This window comes from Crinia signifera, chromosome 6, assembly GCF_055691185.1.
Source record: "Crinia signifera chromosome 6, ASM5569118v1, whole genome shotgun sequence".
Classification (NCBI taxonomy): Eukaryota; Metazoa; Chordata; class Amphibia; order Anura; family Myobatrachidae; genus Crinia; species Crinia signifera.
Window position 1 is genome coordinate 281,873,053 of NC_139222.1, and position 17,675 is coordinate 281,890,727.

Here is a 17,675-nt window from a genome sequence, read left to right on the forward strand (position 1 = left end):
ACAGACCGCTCGCCACCCCCCTACCTCCACAAGGAACCCAGCGCTGCATGAAACGCTACTATAGCGCCATGCCAAGCACCGCCAGCAAACAGAGAAGGGAGAGAGAGCCCCGGACCCCTGCATCCAAGATGGCACCGGACGCCTCTTCCCGCAGCGAGGCTCCACAATCACCGCAGCAAACTCCCCAACACGATGCCTCATCAGTGCCTGCTGCTCATCACACGCCGGACTGGGTCACAAATAGTGAGTACTCTCCCCCAGATCAACCGCTGCCACCCTCCAGCGCGCCAGTCACATATGGTGACATGGTCGCCGCCATAAGGGCTGCAATAGGACCCCTGCTCAAAGAACAAACAGCGGATATAAATCGCCAAATTGCTAACCTGCAGCAAAGGGTCCTTATCACTGAGCAAACCGTAGGAGCAACCTTTGCTGATGTAGCAGATATGAAGCAAGCACTGCACACTGCCCATAAGGATATCAACTACCTGCATAATAAGGTGCAAGATCTTGAGAACCGCTCAAGAAGATGTAACTTAAGAATTATAGGGCTCCCTGAAACCATGAAAGGACAGGAGCTTTTTGATTTCATCAAACTGACACTACCTGAACTATTACAAATAGCAGACAGATGCAACGATCTCATAATAGAGAGGGCTCATCGCCTAGGCACACTCAGGCCACAAGAGGGGGCCAGACCCCGAGCTGTGATCTTTAAAACCCTAAATTTCCTGCATAAGGAGTTGATCTGGACAGCCTCACGTAAAATACGTGACATCACCTGGCAGGGGAACAAGATCCTGATATTCCAGGACTTCTCAGCTGAATTGTCCAAATCCCGGAGAGACTTTGCCCCACTATGCTCTCAGCTAATACAGAAAAACATCAAATTTGCCATGTTATATCCGGCCAAACTTCGTATCTTCCAGGGAACGTCCCACAAAGATTTCACCTCTCACCACGATGCTGAAACATATGTTAAAGAAGCAGATGCCGCTATCCACCAAAACACAGATTGGGCAGAAGATTGATACCACCTTGACCTCTCAATCCTGACACACACCCCCTAAACACACCCCCTCCCCTATCCACCGGAATCTGATCTACCTATCTACAGCTGAACAACCCCCCCCCCCCCTGAAGCAAAAACGGTGACCCCGAAACATCTGAACTCAGAGACTAGAATTGGAACTTAACCTATGTCACCGCTACCCCGGAGCCATATCACCTCAACCAGACCTCTACGCCCACGAGACAAGACGCCCAACTGAATGCCCCAACCGTGTCCCAACCCGACTTACCCCTGCCTCAGTTTGGCAGAGCATGTTGTATTGTTATGGAACTCCAGCACAATTGTATGAGACTCCTAGAGCCAATGAATGGGTCTTCCACCTACAACAGCCTTCCATTGGTCCCTTAGTGTATTATGTTCACACTGGCACTTAGGATGCCACCAGGTCTTGAACCTCAAGCAGTAGGGGCTTATACAATTGGCTGGAGACCACAGGACTATTGACTGAGGTAAAATACAAGCAGACTTATAGCCAAGGAGTAAATGACACACCGCAGCTTCTGGGCATCCTGGTTGCCCAGCAACCATCGGGACCGTTGGCCATTGCAGGCAGAAGGTGCATTGCTCTGGTGAACTTGCTGCACAATGGCTTAATATGTTTGCCATCTGTACTCATTTAGACTTGCCTCTGAATCAGAATCAAGCCCAAAGTATATTAAAAATAGTAGAACCTTGTTTACATTTCATAGAAGGCGTTTCTCAGTGATGTGTATACCTCAGTGAGATAATTTTACTGAGACCTTTCTACTGTATGATTCAGAATTAAACTCTATAATCAGACCGCCCTCTTTTCTCGACCTTCCTATTACAGATTAGAGAGCTGAAACACGAGAACCTGATCACTTTCTTTGGGATCTGCACTGATTCCCCAGTTGTCTGCATTGTGACCCAGTACTGCAAGAAAGGAAGCCTCAAGGTATGATGATACCCACGTCACTGCATACGTGTTGTCTGTATTCATCACAATACGATTATCCCCTCCCAGTGCAGCCGGTGTGGGAGGGGCCTATTGGCATGTGTGCGGAAAGAGGTGGGCGGGCTACCCTGAGCCAACCACCTGTACTAGACATGACGGCTTCAATGGGAAATCACTTTCTGCTCATGTGTAGTTATTTTTTTCCCTCATTAGTCATTGGGACAAACAGGAGAGCTTTTAATATACAATGGGGGAGATTTATCAAAGAAATACAGTGGAGAGAGAGATAAATTACCAGCCAATCAGCTCCTAGCTATCATTTTTTAAACACAGCCTGTAACATGGCAGTTATGAGCTTCATGGCTGGTACATTATCGCTCTCCTCTTTTTCACAAGGCTTAGTACATAGACCCCACAGCCTGAAACATGTAACATGACTGTGAGGGGTGTGGGGGGTGGCGATTGAGTAACCTGAGGGTTAGTCTGGTGACTAGAGACCCCGTACATGATCTGACACTGCATCCTGAGGTGCAGCAGCAGACCACAAAAGCACATTATCGTACAGCCTCATGTCGTGCTACTACAGCGATAGAAATATATATATATATACTGTGTGTATATATATATATATATATATATATATATATATATAAAGATGTGTAGATTGTGTGTGTGTGTGTATGTATGTGTATATATATATATATATATATATATATATAGATAGATAGATAGATAGATAGATAGATAGATAGAGTGGGGGGTCCGGCAGCTCCACTTAAATAGTTCCTCGGCGTGTGCCCGCTCGCAGCTGTATACCAGCTATACAAACAGTTTCTGGGGTAGAAGCAGCACTCCAGCCTTGAAAGAAATAGTGCTTTAATAGGTCACAGCAAACAGCTACATTTCAATACATAGTGTATTTTCCTCAGGCTAGTGAATCAAACAACATACTGACCTTTTATAACAAAACCGCATCTCATCAACGGCGTGGACGCCGGGACTCACTGACGCTCACCAGTGACGTCAATCACATCAGCCGCGCTGCGGCAACATAGTGTACAACGGTTACCATGGTGCTAACGAACCACGCTCCATTAAAGAGACATGGTACTTCATAATATGCAGTGCTGGTAGTGCTACATTAAACAAATAACAGGACAATACACGAGCAAAATACATAAACAAATATAAAGACAGTACTGATTGACCAGGCGGGACTACAATATATCTAAGGTTACTAGACAGATAGTATCAATTCCGCTGCCGTGCTCAATGATATTGATATTTATAACGTGGTTAAATACCTTAATACATACTAAGAACAGTAAAAAATTATGATAGAACTCCCAACCCTGCTGCTTCATTTAGACCCCGCGGGGACAATGTATCAAGCCACATAATCCATTTACTCTCTCTCTGTAATAGACGCAACCCTCTATTACCACCTCTAATGGATTCCTCTACCTGATCTATCATGCGGTATTTTATGCTCAGTGGACTATGTCCCATCATTGCAAAATGACGGGCTACTGGTTGTGGACTGGTCCCTGCTACTAACGCTGCCTTAATGGCAGAGCGATGTGCGCTCATGCGTTCCTTGAACGCGCGTTCGGTCTTACCGATATAACTTTTTCCACAAGGACAAATGATTTGATAAATGACAAATTTGGAGTTACAACTTAAGGTATGCCTGATATTAATCGGTTTCCCCGAATGGGGGTGATTAAATACAGCACCCGGAATAAGAAATTTGCATGTTACACAAGTGCAGCCCAATATTTTGCGCTTGTTGGTAACATCGCTGTCTGCAGGGGTGTAGGTTTTTACTAATATGTCTCTGAGATTCTTTGACCGTTTATAACAAGGAAGGAGTTTGGTATCAGCTATTTTGAGATCAGGGTCTGATCTCACAATATCCCAATGGTTTTTCATCACCTTGGTGATTTCAATGCTAGAGTTAGTATAAGTACTAACCCAAGGTATGAATTTCTGTTGTTGGGACCCTTCTATTTGTTTGTTTTTAGGAATTAGAAGGGAATTTCTATCTAGCTGCATTACTTGATTTTTGGTCTTGGTGAGTAACTCACTATTATATCCTCTTTTAATGAACTTCTCCACCATCTCAGACATTTGTTGCTCAGCTGTCACTTCATTAGAATTAATTCTTTTAACCCTCATTAATTGAGATCTTGGTAAGCTACACATGGTGCCCTTAGGGTGACAACTAGATGCAAATAACAAATTATTTCTGTCTGTTTTTTTCGAAAACAAGCAGGTATTAATAAGCCCGTCTACAAGCTCAATTTTTACATCCAGAAAATTTATAGAGGATCTACTTCTCTCAAATGTGAATTTAATCGGACTTGAACTTTCATTATGGCAACCAATGACATTTTCCAATTCATCCACTGGTCCTTGCCAGAATAGAATCAAATCGTCTATGTAGCGGGAGAAGAAAATTATCTTCCCCGCTATCTCAGGGCGACTAAAAAATACCTGATGTTCTATTTCAAACATAAAAATGTTTGCTAGGGATGGCGACACCGCCGATCCCATAGAGCACAGGTTCTCAAACTCGGTCCTCAGGACCCCACACAGGGCATGTTTTGCAGGTCTCCTCACAGAATCACAAGTGAAATAATTAGCTCCACCTGTGGATCTTTTAAAATGTGTCAGTGAGCAATGATTGCACCTGGGTACCTGCTGGATGACCTGGAAAACGTGAACTGTGTGGGGTCCTGAGGACCGAGTTTGAGAACCCCTGCCATAGAGCAACCTGTTTTTTGAAGAAAAAACATATCTCTGTACAGAATTTTTTTTTTTTTCAAGGGTGAATTGGAGTAATGTCACCAAAAACAACACGTCAGGACCTACATACAATGCATAACTATTAAGATATTTGTGAACCGCTTCCAAGCCCTCTTTGTGGGGTATTGCAGTGTATAGGCTGTTCACATCAATTGTGAACAACCATACCTCACCCTCCATTTTTGGTAACATTTTTAATCTGTTGAGCAATGAAGTAGTGTCCAACAGATAATTGGGGTGAGTCATGCAGGGCTGTAAGAGACTGTCAACATAGACTGCAATGCGGTGTGTCAAAGATTCCCTGGCCGCCACAATCGGTCGACCCGGCGGATCCACAAGCGACTTGTGGATTTTCGGGATACAATAGAAAGTAGCCACTAAAGGGAATGGGGGTAGAAGTTTATCCATCAATTCTTTTGAAATAAATTTTTTATCAACGGCTGTAGAGAGAATGTGGCAGATGTATTAAGCCTGGTGAAGAGATAAACTGGAGATAAAGTGGAAGGAGATAACGCACCAGCCAATCAGATCCCAACTGTCATATTTCAAACACAGCTGATTGGCTGGTGCGTTAACTCTTCCAAGTTATCTCCACTTTATCTCCAGTTTATCTCTTCTCCAGGCTTAATACATCTGCCCCAATGTTCCTTAGTTCTTTATGAAATTTCTGTGATGGGTCCGTCCTTAATTGCAGGTACGTGTGTTGATCCTGGAGATGTACCATCACTTGATCGTGGTATTTGGAGGAGTCTTGGATAACCAGGGCCCCGCCTTTGTCAGCCGTTCTGAAGGTAAGTAACGGGTTACCAGCTAAATTTTTAATAATTTCATGTTCCGTTTTACTGAAGTTGTTTCTGACTTGATTAGGCATAGATAATATTGGAGTCACATCCTTGTGAACCATCCTCATGTAGGTTTTCACAGCCGGACTGAACGACTGCGGTTCAAATGTCGACTTCGGGAGGATCTTTTGTAACTGAGATGGTATCGGGAGTTGTGCTGGTATTAGGGGTTGTACAGTGGTGGGTATGGGGCTTTTAGCGTAATGTTCTTTAAGTTTCAGGTGTCTGTGGAGTTTGTGCTTCTCAATCATCCATTGGTCTTTGGTATGGGTGGTAGATGGTATGAATGAGAGGCCTTTATTGAGGACTTGTTCTTCGCGAGGGGTAAGTGGATATGATGACAAATTCACCACAAGGCTGTCTATTTTACTGGTGGTTTTGTTGCTCTGCCTCTGCCTTTTGGCTTGACCGCCGCGCCTGGTACGGCTACGCCGCCACCTGCCAGCTGTACTCGGGTTCGCGCCCCTAAAGGGAGCCCTGCAGTCTTGGGACCCCCTGTACCTCTACCTCCTTCACTTTCACTGTTAGTGGAATAAAAATCAGTAGATGAATCCTGATCTCTAGGCAACCGATTTCTTTGTCGCCTGAAGAATGGTTTTCTGTGTGATGGGTATTTCTGTGGATCGGTCCATATATACACTAGATTTGCCTCATAATCTGCCACCACTTTGGACTTTTTTTCTTAAATTTCAACAGATCACGTTTGTATGTCTGAATCTGATTGGTCAATTTCTCATACCAATCTGTCTGAGTGTCAGCAATCAGGGTTTCTTTATGTTCAATTTCGAATGTTAAGATCTTGTCTTTCACAGTGTTAATTTCTTTGGTGCACTGTTCCACTATTAAAGTAATCAAATCAAAAGAGCACTTATTGATAATGGCTACCCATTTCCTGCAAAAGAATTAAAAAGGTTAAAAGAATTAATTCTAATGAAGTGACAGCTGAGCAACAAATGTCTGAGATGGTGGAGAAGTTCATTAAAAGAGGATATAATAGTGAGTTACTCACCAAGACCAAAAATCAAGTAATGCAGCTAGATAGAAATTCCCTTCTAATTCCTAAAAACAAACAAATAGAAGGGTCCCAACAACAGAAATTCATACCTTGGGTTAGTACTTATACTAACTCTAGCATTGAAATCACCAAGGTGATGAAAAACCATTGGGATATTGTGAGATCAGACCCTGATCTCAAAATAGCTGATACCAAACTCCTTCCTTGTTATAAACGGTCAAAGAATCTCAGAGACATATTAGTAAAAACCTACACCCCTGCAGACAGCGATGTTACCAACAAGCGCAAAATATTGGGCTGCATAAGGTGCACTTGTGTAACATGCAAATTTCTTGTTCCGGGTGCTGTATTTAATCACCCCCTTTCGGGGAAACCGATTAATATCAGGCATACCTTAAGTTGTAACTCCAAATTTGTCATTTATCAAATCATTTGTCCTTGTGGAAAAAGTTATATCGGTAAGACCGAACGCGCGTTCAAGGAACGCATGAGCGCACATCGCTCTGCCATTAAGGCAGCGTTAGTAGCAGGGAGAAGTCCACAACCAGTAGCCCATCATTTTGCAATGATGGGACATAGGGCCTTATTTTGGTTCATTCTTTCTGACAAAATCCTTCTTAGATGGACAAAACCATGTGCACTGCAGGGGGGCAGATGTAACATGTGCAGAGAGAATTAGATTTGGGTGAGTAATTTTGTTTCTGTGCAGGGAAAATACTGACTGCTTTATTTTTACACTGCAATATAGATCTCACTTTGAAGTAAAACCCCACCCAAATCTAATTATATCTGCACATGTTACATCTGCCCCACCTGCAGTGCACATGGTTTTGTCCATCTAAGAAGGATTTCGTCAGAAAGAGTGAACCAAAATAAGGCCCATAGTCCACTGAGCATAAAATACCGCATGATAGATCAGGTAGAGGAATCCATTAGAGGTGGTAATAGAGGGTTGCGTCTATTACAGAGAGAGAGTAAATGGATTATGTGGCTTGATACATTGTCCCCGCGGGGTCTAAATGAAGCAGCAGGGTTGGGAGTTCTATCATAATTTTTTATTGTTCTTAGTATGTATTAAGGTATTTAACCACGTTATAAATATCAATATCATTGAGCACGGCAGCGGAATTGATACTATGGGGTGACATTCTATGGGATGCGATTTGCGTTTTTTGGCGTTAATTAGACAACAAGATGGCGATATCGCATTTTCCCGTCAAATCGCCAATTTAATGGGATGCGCTAAGGGACTGAAATCGCATATTATGTGCGTTAAGGCATGCGGACCAAAAGTGCGAGATTAATTCGCATTTTTTTCGCATCCAGATGTTTTCGTATAGAAAAGTATACAACTCGCTTATTTAATGCAATGCGCATTCGCAAATCGCACTTTTTAGGTGTCTAATTATCGCACTTATTTCAGACCAGGTTCTGTTTGGCGATTTGGCCCAGAACTCATTTTGGTCAAGTGCACACATGGTTAATTTCACCACAGGTGCCCTCATTTTCACTCACAAACACCCCTACATAAACCCCAACATCATTAAGGACACCTGTGAGGGTTTCAAACATGGAGATTTTGCAGACTATTTTGGAGTTGCTTATCTGTGATGTGGCCCATTTGGAGGAGCTGCGCAGGAGGGAGAAAGCTGCGCACCAGATCCTGGTAGCCCCCCGACTACTGCGTACCCCACGTATGTATCGTGCTCGCCTGTACCTGGACTCCCTCTCGGATCAACAGGTTGTGGGGATGGTTACGCTGAACCGCATTAACCTGTTGGACTTATATGAGCAGGTGAGAGATGATTTGGACCCTTTGGGGGGAGCCACCTATGCAGTGTCTGCCCAGCACAAATTAATGTGTGCCCTCTACTATTTGGCCACAGGCTCCACTCAGTCTGTGACCTCATGGGCCTTGGGGGTATCACCGGCCACTTTCTCTAAGCATTTTACTCAAGTCTTACTTGCTTTAAAGAAGTTGTGCCGGACATACATCAGCAGCCGTTACGTCTCTGGTAAGCACATGTGCCCTGTACTCCAAAATATACCTGTGGTGTAAGTGTACTCATAAACAAATTATTGACCAATACCATCTGTTTCCACCCACATTTAGCCTAATACACAGTGCCCAACGGATGCAGATGGTGGTGCTGACCTATCCTTTGCTGGTATCTAGCTTGTAAGTACATTTGATACATGTATGAATGAAGTTTGCAGTCAAACATGGCCCACTGGTGTTGTGGAACTACATGTGCCAGCATGCCCTGACACATTACAACCATTACAGTCCAAACCATGAGTGTCAGAGCATATGTAGATCCACAACCTTTGCCAGCCAAGGAGTTACCCCACACTACTTTAGTGCAATCCCATTGTCATATACCATTACAATATCTTAGAATACACACAATAATTGTTTTTTAGAAAAAGACACAAACACAATGGTATGCGGTTAGACATTTTTACTTCTGTCTACTTTTTCATACGCAATCTGCATTTTTGCAGGTGAAAAATAACAACTCTGGGGGCATGTAACAAGATGTTTGGGATTTGACAAAATTAACAAACATATATATAAGCTACCTTCTCCCAGCATCAGGCACCCCTACACCACTTCTAGACCCTGCACCAAGCCCACCACGGGTCCTAACACTCAGACGGGGTGGGGAAGTGGGGGAGCCACTTATTGGGGTGCTGGATACACTGCTGAGGGTTGATGCTGCGCCACCTCCCACATTGGCTTCCAGCTGCTGTATTTGGGCCTGCATAGCTAGTAAGGCATTGGTCTGCGCTGTGCATGATTGGGTTAGTGCTGTGATACTTTGCGCCAGGCTGCCAATATGCCTATCCTGTTCCCTTACAGCAGCATTTTGTTCGGCAAAACGGGTGTCAATGCTGTTAGCAATGCGCACATGAGTGCCTACACCTACCCGTACACTACGTGCAATTTTGCGTAACTGAAGGAAGGTGTCACGCATGTACCCCTGGATGTTACCTATTTGCAGGCTTTGGGAGGCCATGAATTCTAACTGTTTGTCCTTGAAATTAACCAAGGAGTTAGCTACTTGGGAAGCAGAAGTTGCTGTATGGGGTGTGTTGGTGGGTGGGGGTGGGTTGGGAGACACCCCACTTGGTGGAAGATCACTCTGTGACGAGGTCTGTATTTCTTCCTCTGCCGCAAAGGTGTCGACCGGATCAAGAATGATGTCCCGTTGCTGCAGAATCTGTGGAAGCAGGTAAATGAACAAAAAACACGCCATTACACATACAGTACACACACCCATGTCACATCAACAATATCTCACACTACATTCATCTCCTGCTGCTACATTGCAACGGAAATGAATGTCATATGAGCTAGGCATGTGACATATTATTCATGTCAATGTTACATGCTGTATCGGGGTACATGTGTAAGTACATAACACCCCTAGGTATGTGCGTCCAGCATCTCAAGCCCTTTCTAAAACAGTATAGACGACAGTGTGGCCTATATATGCATCAGTACTTACCTCTTCATCTGTATCCACAGGTGCTATACAACTAGGGTCCAACCAAACAGATTCTCGAATAGTGGTGTTAGACGAAATGTCTAACACCACTATTCGAGAATCTGTTTGGTTGGACCCTAGTTGTATAGCACCTGTGGATACAGATGAAGAGGTAAGTACTGATGCATATATAGGCCACACTGTCATCTATACTGTTTTACATAGGGCTAGAGATGCTGGACGCACATACCTAGGGGTGTTATGTACTTACACATGTACCCCGATACAGCATGTAACATTGACATGAATAATATGTCACATGCCTAGCTCATATGACATTCATTTCCGTTGCAATGTAGCAGCAGGAGATGAATGTAGTGTGAGATATTGTTGATGTGACATGGGTGTGTGTACTGTATGTGTAATGGCGTGTTTTTTGTTCATTTACCTGCTTCCACAGATTCTGCAGCAACGGGCCTTCTGGTCTTGGATGCCGCAGCACTTCGGGATGGACAATCTGTACAAGGAAAGATGGGCAGGCATTATGGACCTTGCAATGGCTAAGCACTTTCTGCAAACATGCATTGAAATGACCATAATGGACAATACCCTTTGGATAAGGACTGCATTATTAAACTTGCCATCGGTAATCCTTATGCCCCGCCACTTTAATAACTTATCTAAACTTAACTAACTTATACTAAAATAAAGAGACAGACACAAGTGCTGGCGTTTCAATATGAATGTCAAATTTATTATTGACAACTATTTATATATATTGATCTTATATAAAAGAGGGTGGCGGCCCTAAAGAACGGTCATAGAGAAAAGAAGGGTAAGATGACATCACACCATTCACACAGCGTTGGTGTTCAACTCTCCCACGCAACCCACCCGTGCGGATGGTGCAGCCCATCCCCTGTCCAAGGGGCATGGGCTCGTGGCGTATCATTGAGGGGAGAGCGCACCCCACTATCCTCATATCAGCATTTGAACAAGGACCGTTCTTTACCGCCACAAGCCAAGCCTTAGGCTGCAGCACCGCCACCCTAACGCTCAGCACTTCTACCTAACAACCATAACTTCACTAAAAACCTCTAAACAGGTCGTCCAGGAATATCTCCATTCCTTCGGGACTTAAATGGACACCGTCCGGCCTATACAGGGAACCCCGCTTATAGACGATGGAGTCATGCCTGATGACACCACCGCTATTCGCCAACAGGTATCGCTGCACCGCAGCATTGACCTTTCTCCGTGCGCCATCCAAGCGGGGCCCTGACCTGGCTGTCCTCCAGACCCGCCTGGGGATCATGGAGGACCAGACCAGGCGGCAGCAGGGGAGCGTCTGGGCTATAATGTGCAGGTCCCTGATAATAATTGACCGCAACTCTAAGGCAGTGCATCGGCCTAGATCGTTTCCGCCCAGGTGCAAAATTAGCACCTCAGGGACTCCAAAGTCCCGCACTGACCGTAGCAATAAGCCCTGCAACGCTCCCCAAAGCATGCCACGCACTCCCAACCATCGAACCATTCGAGCTTTTGCACGCATACCCCCACTCAAACTTTCACACGCTTTCGATGCCCAGTGGACAAACGAGTGTCCCATCACCCACACCGTCTTGACGTCCCTGCGACCTGCAAGATGTAAACAGGTTAGGACGCATGCCATCACATCTCGCCGCTCCCAACAAATCAAACACACTGGAGAGGGAGAGAAGAGAAAGGAACCGTAGCCGACCAGACCTTGAGGCACACTGCACAGAAAACCCCCGGAGTAAACTATCCAGGACGCCATGTCAAATTGTAATTCAGCCGAATTGTGCCCCCGGGGGAAAGTGGACCACCTCAAGACTCCCGCTAAAGTGAGACGAGTACTTATGCGTCCAGTCGGCTACAGTCAGGCAGTTGGACAGATAGACCAGGCCGAATGTATCTGCGGAATGCTGCCGAACGCCATCGACCCAGAGACTGTATCTCCGCGTCGGATTGACCCACAGCAGCGGCAGATGTGGCCGCCCCAATCCGAAAAGAGTGTGTTCCAAACTCCCTCGGATCAAGGCCAAGCGAGACCAGGGCACGCCCCAAAACGTGGCAGAACTGGTATTTGGTCAATGAGGAACCATCCAAGTGCATTAGCCACGCCCCCGGGCAGTCGGGCCGCAACAGGGCGTAGGAACTTGCCATCGCCACTGGGCATATCCCTTCCACCGGGCACGGCTGCAATGACAGCCATTGACCTCTCCCAGCCTGGTCCGTCTTGGAACGCCGGACCCGGCACCAAACCAAGTCGACCTGAATCACCACGTCCTCTATCGACAGAGGCGAAGGCCGCTGCCTTGACGGGGCTACCAGCTCGCCAACCCTGAAAGCTCCGTGGAAAGCCATAGCATATGCTAGGCGAAACAGCCGGACCTCATAATCGGAATGACAGATATCCCTCACCGCCCCCAATAAAGGAGGCAGCAGGGACACGTCTATGGGCCGCCTGCTATCCGGAGCCACAGGGCAAGCGCGGCGCCAGCCCCTCAAGGCTCTAGACACCACGAAAGACCGGCCGGGGTCCGATCTCCCATACAGCGATGAGAAGAACGACACACCGGCCAACAGCCGTCTCACGGCCGACACAGTCTGCCCCCCGGAGTACAAACTCCACACAAAAGCCGTCATGGCATCACTCGGGGCCTTACCTGCTTGGGATGCGGACAGTCTGAATTGTTCCCATTCCAGCCAGCCAGCTTGGTAACAACGCAGCGTCCTGGGGGCAATAGCCCGCATGGCTAGTTCCTCCATGCCTGCCTGATGACCTGCCAAACATAAGGAGGACAGAGCTCACCATTCAATTCGGCCCCTGGCGCCAGGGACCAAAACCTAGCCCAGTCACGTCTGGACAGGGCATCGGCAATCGAGTTGTCCACCCCTGGCACGTGCCTGGCAACAAAATGCAAGTTAATCTGCAAACATTTCAAAACAAGGCGGGCCAACAAACGTACTACCGGCAGCGAAGACGAGCTCTGCTTATTGATGGCCTGCACCACCCCCAGGTTATCACACCAGAAAGTGATGCAGGCATCGCGCAAGCGGTCGCCCCAAAGTTCTAAGGCCACCACTATTGGGAACAGTTCCAGCAGTAGCATGTTCCTGGTGAGCCCTTCCTCCGCCCATTCGTCCGGCCATGTCGCAGCGCACCAGGATCCATGCAGGAACGCGCCGAAACCAATACCCCCCGCGGCATCGGTGTATAGCTGCAAATCCCTACTGTTACTTGCAGGGCTAGGCCACAACAGTACCCCGTTGAATTCGCGCAGGAAAACTTCCCACACTCTAAGGTCTCTCTTGAGCTCTGCGTTCAGGCGTACAAAGAACTGGGGCCTATTGGGGCCGGACATGGCGAGTTCTAGTTTTCGGCAGAAGACCCGGCCCATGGGGATAACCCGGCACGCGAAGTGGAACAGTCCCAGTAGGGACTGGAGCTGGCGCACCCTGAGCTTGCCAGAGGCCAGGGACTGGGAGATCGCCCCCCGCAGCCATGCAAGCTTATCGGAGGGCAACCTGCAGCACCCGGCCTGCGTGTCAATCTCAATACCCAGGAAAGACAGGCACGTAGTCGGCCCCTCTGTCTTGTCTGCCGCGATGGGGACTCCGAAGTAGCCAAACAGCTGTTGCATTGCGTTCAGGAGAGCCCCGCAACGTGGGGAATCAGCCGGGCCAACGCACAGGAAGTCGTCCAGATAATGGGCGACCCCTGTCTCGCCCGAGCTCTCCGTGACACACCAATGCAGGAAGCTGCTAAAGCATTCGAAGTAGGCGCAGGACACTGAACAGCCCATGGGCAAGCAACGATCCACGTAAAACCCGGAAGGCAGCTTGAACCCCATGAACCGAAAGGAGTCGGGGTGCAGGGGGAGTAATCTAAATGCTGACTCCACGTCCACCTTGGCCAGCAGCGCCCGCTTCCCAAAGCTGCGCACTATCGTCAAAGCCTCTTCAAAGGATTGGTATCGTACATGACACAACTCCGCCGGAATTGCATCATTCACTGATAGCCCCGGGGGGTGGGATAGGTGTTGTATCAGACGGAACTTGCCCTGCTCTTTCTTGGGCACCACCCCCACCGGGGACAGGACCAAATTCTGAACCGGGGGTTCAGGAAATGGGCCCACCATCCTCCCTAGGCTTACTTCCTTTGCCACCTTCTCCAGGACTACGTGGGGCATATCGATGGCAGATTTCAGGTTTCTAGGACACCCAGATGCCACCTCTCCACGGATGGGGAGACGGAATCCTTGCGAGAAACCTGTGGCCAGAAACTGTGCCTCCTCCCTGAGGGGGTACCGCTCCAGCCAAGCGGCCAGGCGGTCACCCCTCACCGGAGAAGGAGCCTTACTGAGGAGGGGCTGGAGCCGGGGCTGCTCCGGCATTATTCCTGGTAGCCCCGCCTGATTGCTTGGAGCGCGGGCAGTCCTTGACCGAGTGCCCTCCCCAGCACTTGGAGCATTGATGTTTAAATCTGCAGCGAGCACCCGCCGCGCATCCTGCCCCATTAAAAGCAAAGCATCTCCCAGCTGCCTGCCCTCCACCTGCGCCCCCGCGAAAGGACGAAGGGCCCCTGCGCGGGACCGCCGGCGCTGCCGGGGCCGCGGATGCAGCAGTCGCGGTGGTCGAAGCCGATGGCTTCTTACCCATCCAGACCTCGACATCCTTGGCCCCGAGAGCCATGATCTCGCAACCCGACTGCTTTCGCCGGAATTGCTCATCATAGGCCCGCCATACGCTCTCGCCATCATCCATGTACATGGCATGCATCATGTGAATGTACCTTATCACATTCATATGTTCCTGGGGCCTGGTTTCCAAATAGCAAGCCGCGAACATGAATAGTCCCACTTGCCACCTCTGGTACGTGCAATAAGCAGCCTCCCCTATGCCCCCTCTGCGCTTAGCTGCGCGATAATCTTTCTCATCTTGGGCAGTCATGGTGAAAAAGCTCACGTACTTGCCCTCCCTGATGCGGTCCCTGACGCTACGCCGCAGGCCTCTCAGCACCGCGGTATTTTCGCAATGTACTACCTGTCCCCTGGGGAACAGCGGGGAGCCTGAGTCACCGCTAGAGGACTGGGATCGCCTGCGGCGTCTCCCAGAACGGCGGTGCCTGCGTCTGGACCTATGACCCCCTTCCTCACCGGACGTCACTGACTCGGACCCCGATGACGAGGAGGTATGGGAACGTCTACGCCTGCGCTTTTTGTGTGTGCTAGAGGACCCACCTGGAACAGCTCCTGCTGTGGACGCTCCTGTGGACCCCGAAGGACCGGCCACCTCTGTCGGCCCTGCTGCCTCGACACCCGCCAGCCGTTGCGGTGTCACTGCTGGGCCCGGGACCGCGGAAGGAATGGAACCCGTTGCCGCGGGTGAAAAACCAAGGGCAGCCATCACGTGAGCAGCAGGCCCTCCGTCAGCCATACTACCAGCAGAAGGGATAGCGGGGGGGAAGGGACCCCAGTCCTGTCCCGGTGGGTGGTGCCGGCAGCTGACCCGCCTGCGGTGTCAGCATAGCCACTAGCTGTCGCACCACAGCCATGTCAACAGCCGGTGAAGACGTCTGCGCAGGGGGAGGGGCTGGAGCAGCGATGTTAGACTCCACACCCTGTGATGGCCTATGGCCCTGTGGCAACAGGCGGGCCCTGCTGAGCCACCTTCTTCTAGCTCTCTGCAGGGGAGTCATGGGGGGCCCCGCCGGCAGGCGCCGTGGGGTTGCTGGCAGTGGAGCTGTAGCTCCATCAAGCGCTATGCTGGTAATGGCAGGAGCTCCCTGCGCCCCCCTCCCCGCTGGTCTCCTGGATGCTGGAGGAGTGCAAGCACTCTGGGCCTGCTGTGGAACGCTGCGCGCTGCTGTAGCCCGGCGGCCATCTTGCCGCACTGTGGGAGCGCCTATCGCGTGCCCTGCTGAACTCCCCCTCGACCTGGTGCCTCTCCTGGGACCCGCGCTGCCCCCAGGGGAGCCTCCGCTACCCCCGGCAGGCGCACTAACCACCCTGCGCGGTCGCGGCCTAACGCCGCGGGTGACCGCGTCATCAGCCGATGACGCGGCCCCCCTTGCGCCCCGCCGCGCACCCGGTCTCGCCGCCGCTCTGCCTCCCCGCCCAGCCGGCTCGCCGCCAGCCGGGGCAGGATCAGAGGGGGAGCCCTGATCCAGGTAACGGGCGGGTGGGTTGCGCGATCTACGTGGGCGCGGCATAACTAGGCCGTACTGCTGAGGAGCACGCTGCAGGGACAGAGAAGGCTGTCAGAACCCCGGAAAAGAGTGAGATAGGGGAGAGAGAGGAGAGAGATATATAAAGAAAGAGGAGATGTGAGGATTATGAGGGATATAAGGAAATCAAGCAGAATCAAAGTAGTTGTACAGGAGGGGGTTCTGAACACACCTTACAGCCAGGAAATTCGGACCAGAGAGGCAGATCACCTGACCCTCTGGCTATTCCTAACTGCAGTAACTCCTCCCCTGCTCCCTAATTGGCTATTTGCTGCAGCATCATAGCCCCCTTAACAAACACAACTTAAAGTGCAGGCATCTGGGATTCCTTCAGCAGTTTATGGCACCTCTAGCTTAATCAGCCCTCGGTTCTCTTTCTTTACCACCTTTTTTTTTGTTTAAACCCAAAGATTTTTTTTAAAGATTATTATTAAACTATTGTACACATGACAACTATTGGAGAATCTGTGGTATGTAGTCATGGCAGCTAAACCACCAGTACACCTCTGGGTTTTTGGCCACATACATGTTAGGCTGCTAGAAAGAATGTTACAGTGTTAATCAATATGGGCAGTTGTGGAACTACAAGGCCCAGCATTATGAGCAATTTACAAGTAGTAGCAGGCAATTTCTTGTGCACGACCTTGCTGGGCTATGTAGTTCCACAGCAGCACTTTACTTAGCATAACAATACAAGTGAACATTACAGTTATAATACATTGGCATGTATGTTTAAGATTGCATGTGGTCACACTTACCAGCTCTAGATGGCGTTTGTGGCCTATCGGTATCCGCCACGTGCATGCCAGGCAGGACCTCAGGGGGTATGATGCGCTTCAGCTTCACCTCATACGAAGTGTAGCACACAGTGGTGGGGCTTCCTCCTCCAGTCTTGGTGGCCTCCTCCAACTCCATGGCCATTTTATTTTTCAACTGCCATTTGATGTCGTTGAATCTCTTTTTCACATTGCGGACCAGGCGCTTGTGCTGACTGACAGCGTTCACCGCCTGGGTGATGTCCTTCCACATAGCCCTTTTGCGCTGTGCAGTGGTCTTGTGGTGAGATTTGCCAAGCAAACGGTCAAACACTGGCAGGATAGCCCGGACAAGTGCTGCATTTTCCTCATAGGAAAAGCGGACCTTTCGGCCACTTTTTGTGCGGCCAGCTTCCACCTCCTCCTCCTCCTCCTCCTCCTCCTCCTCATTTTCAACTCCAGCCATGTAGCCCTCCTCCTCCATGCCAGTGTCTTCCTCCTCCTCACCACCATCTTCCTCCAC

General features: G+C 49.0%; 1 protein-coding gene across 3 annotated transcripts in view; it reads left to right on the forward strand.

Moving 5' to 3' along the window:
- Nucleotides 1-17,675, forward strand: part of LOC146009438 (guanylate cyclase 2G-like) — a 123,944-nt gene that overhangs the window by 71,124 nt on the left and 35,145 nt on the right. For all 3 annotated transcript variants that reach the window (XR_014444671.1, XM_083149820.1, XM_083149821.1), the window contains one exon: nucleotides 1,884-1,988. Coding sequence is in view for 2 of the 3 variants with exons in the window: in XM_083149820.1 (XP_083005946.1) it covers nucleotides 1,884-1,988 (105 nt within the window). In the remaining variant the exon portion in view is untranslated. The remainder of the gene's footprint in view (nucleotides 1-1,883; nucleotides 1,989-17,675) is intronic.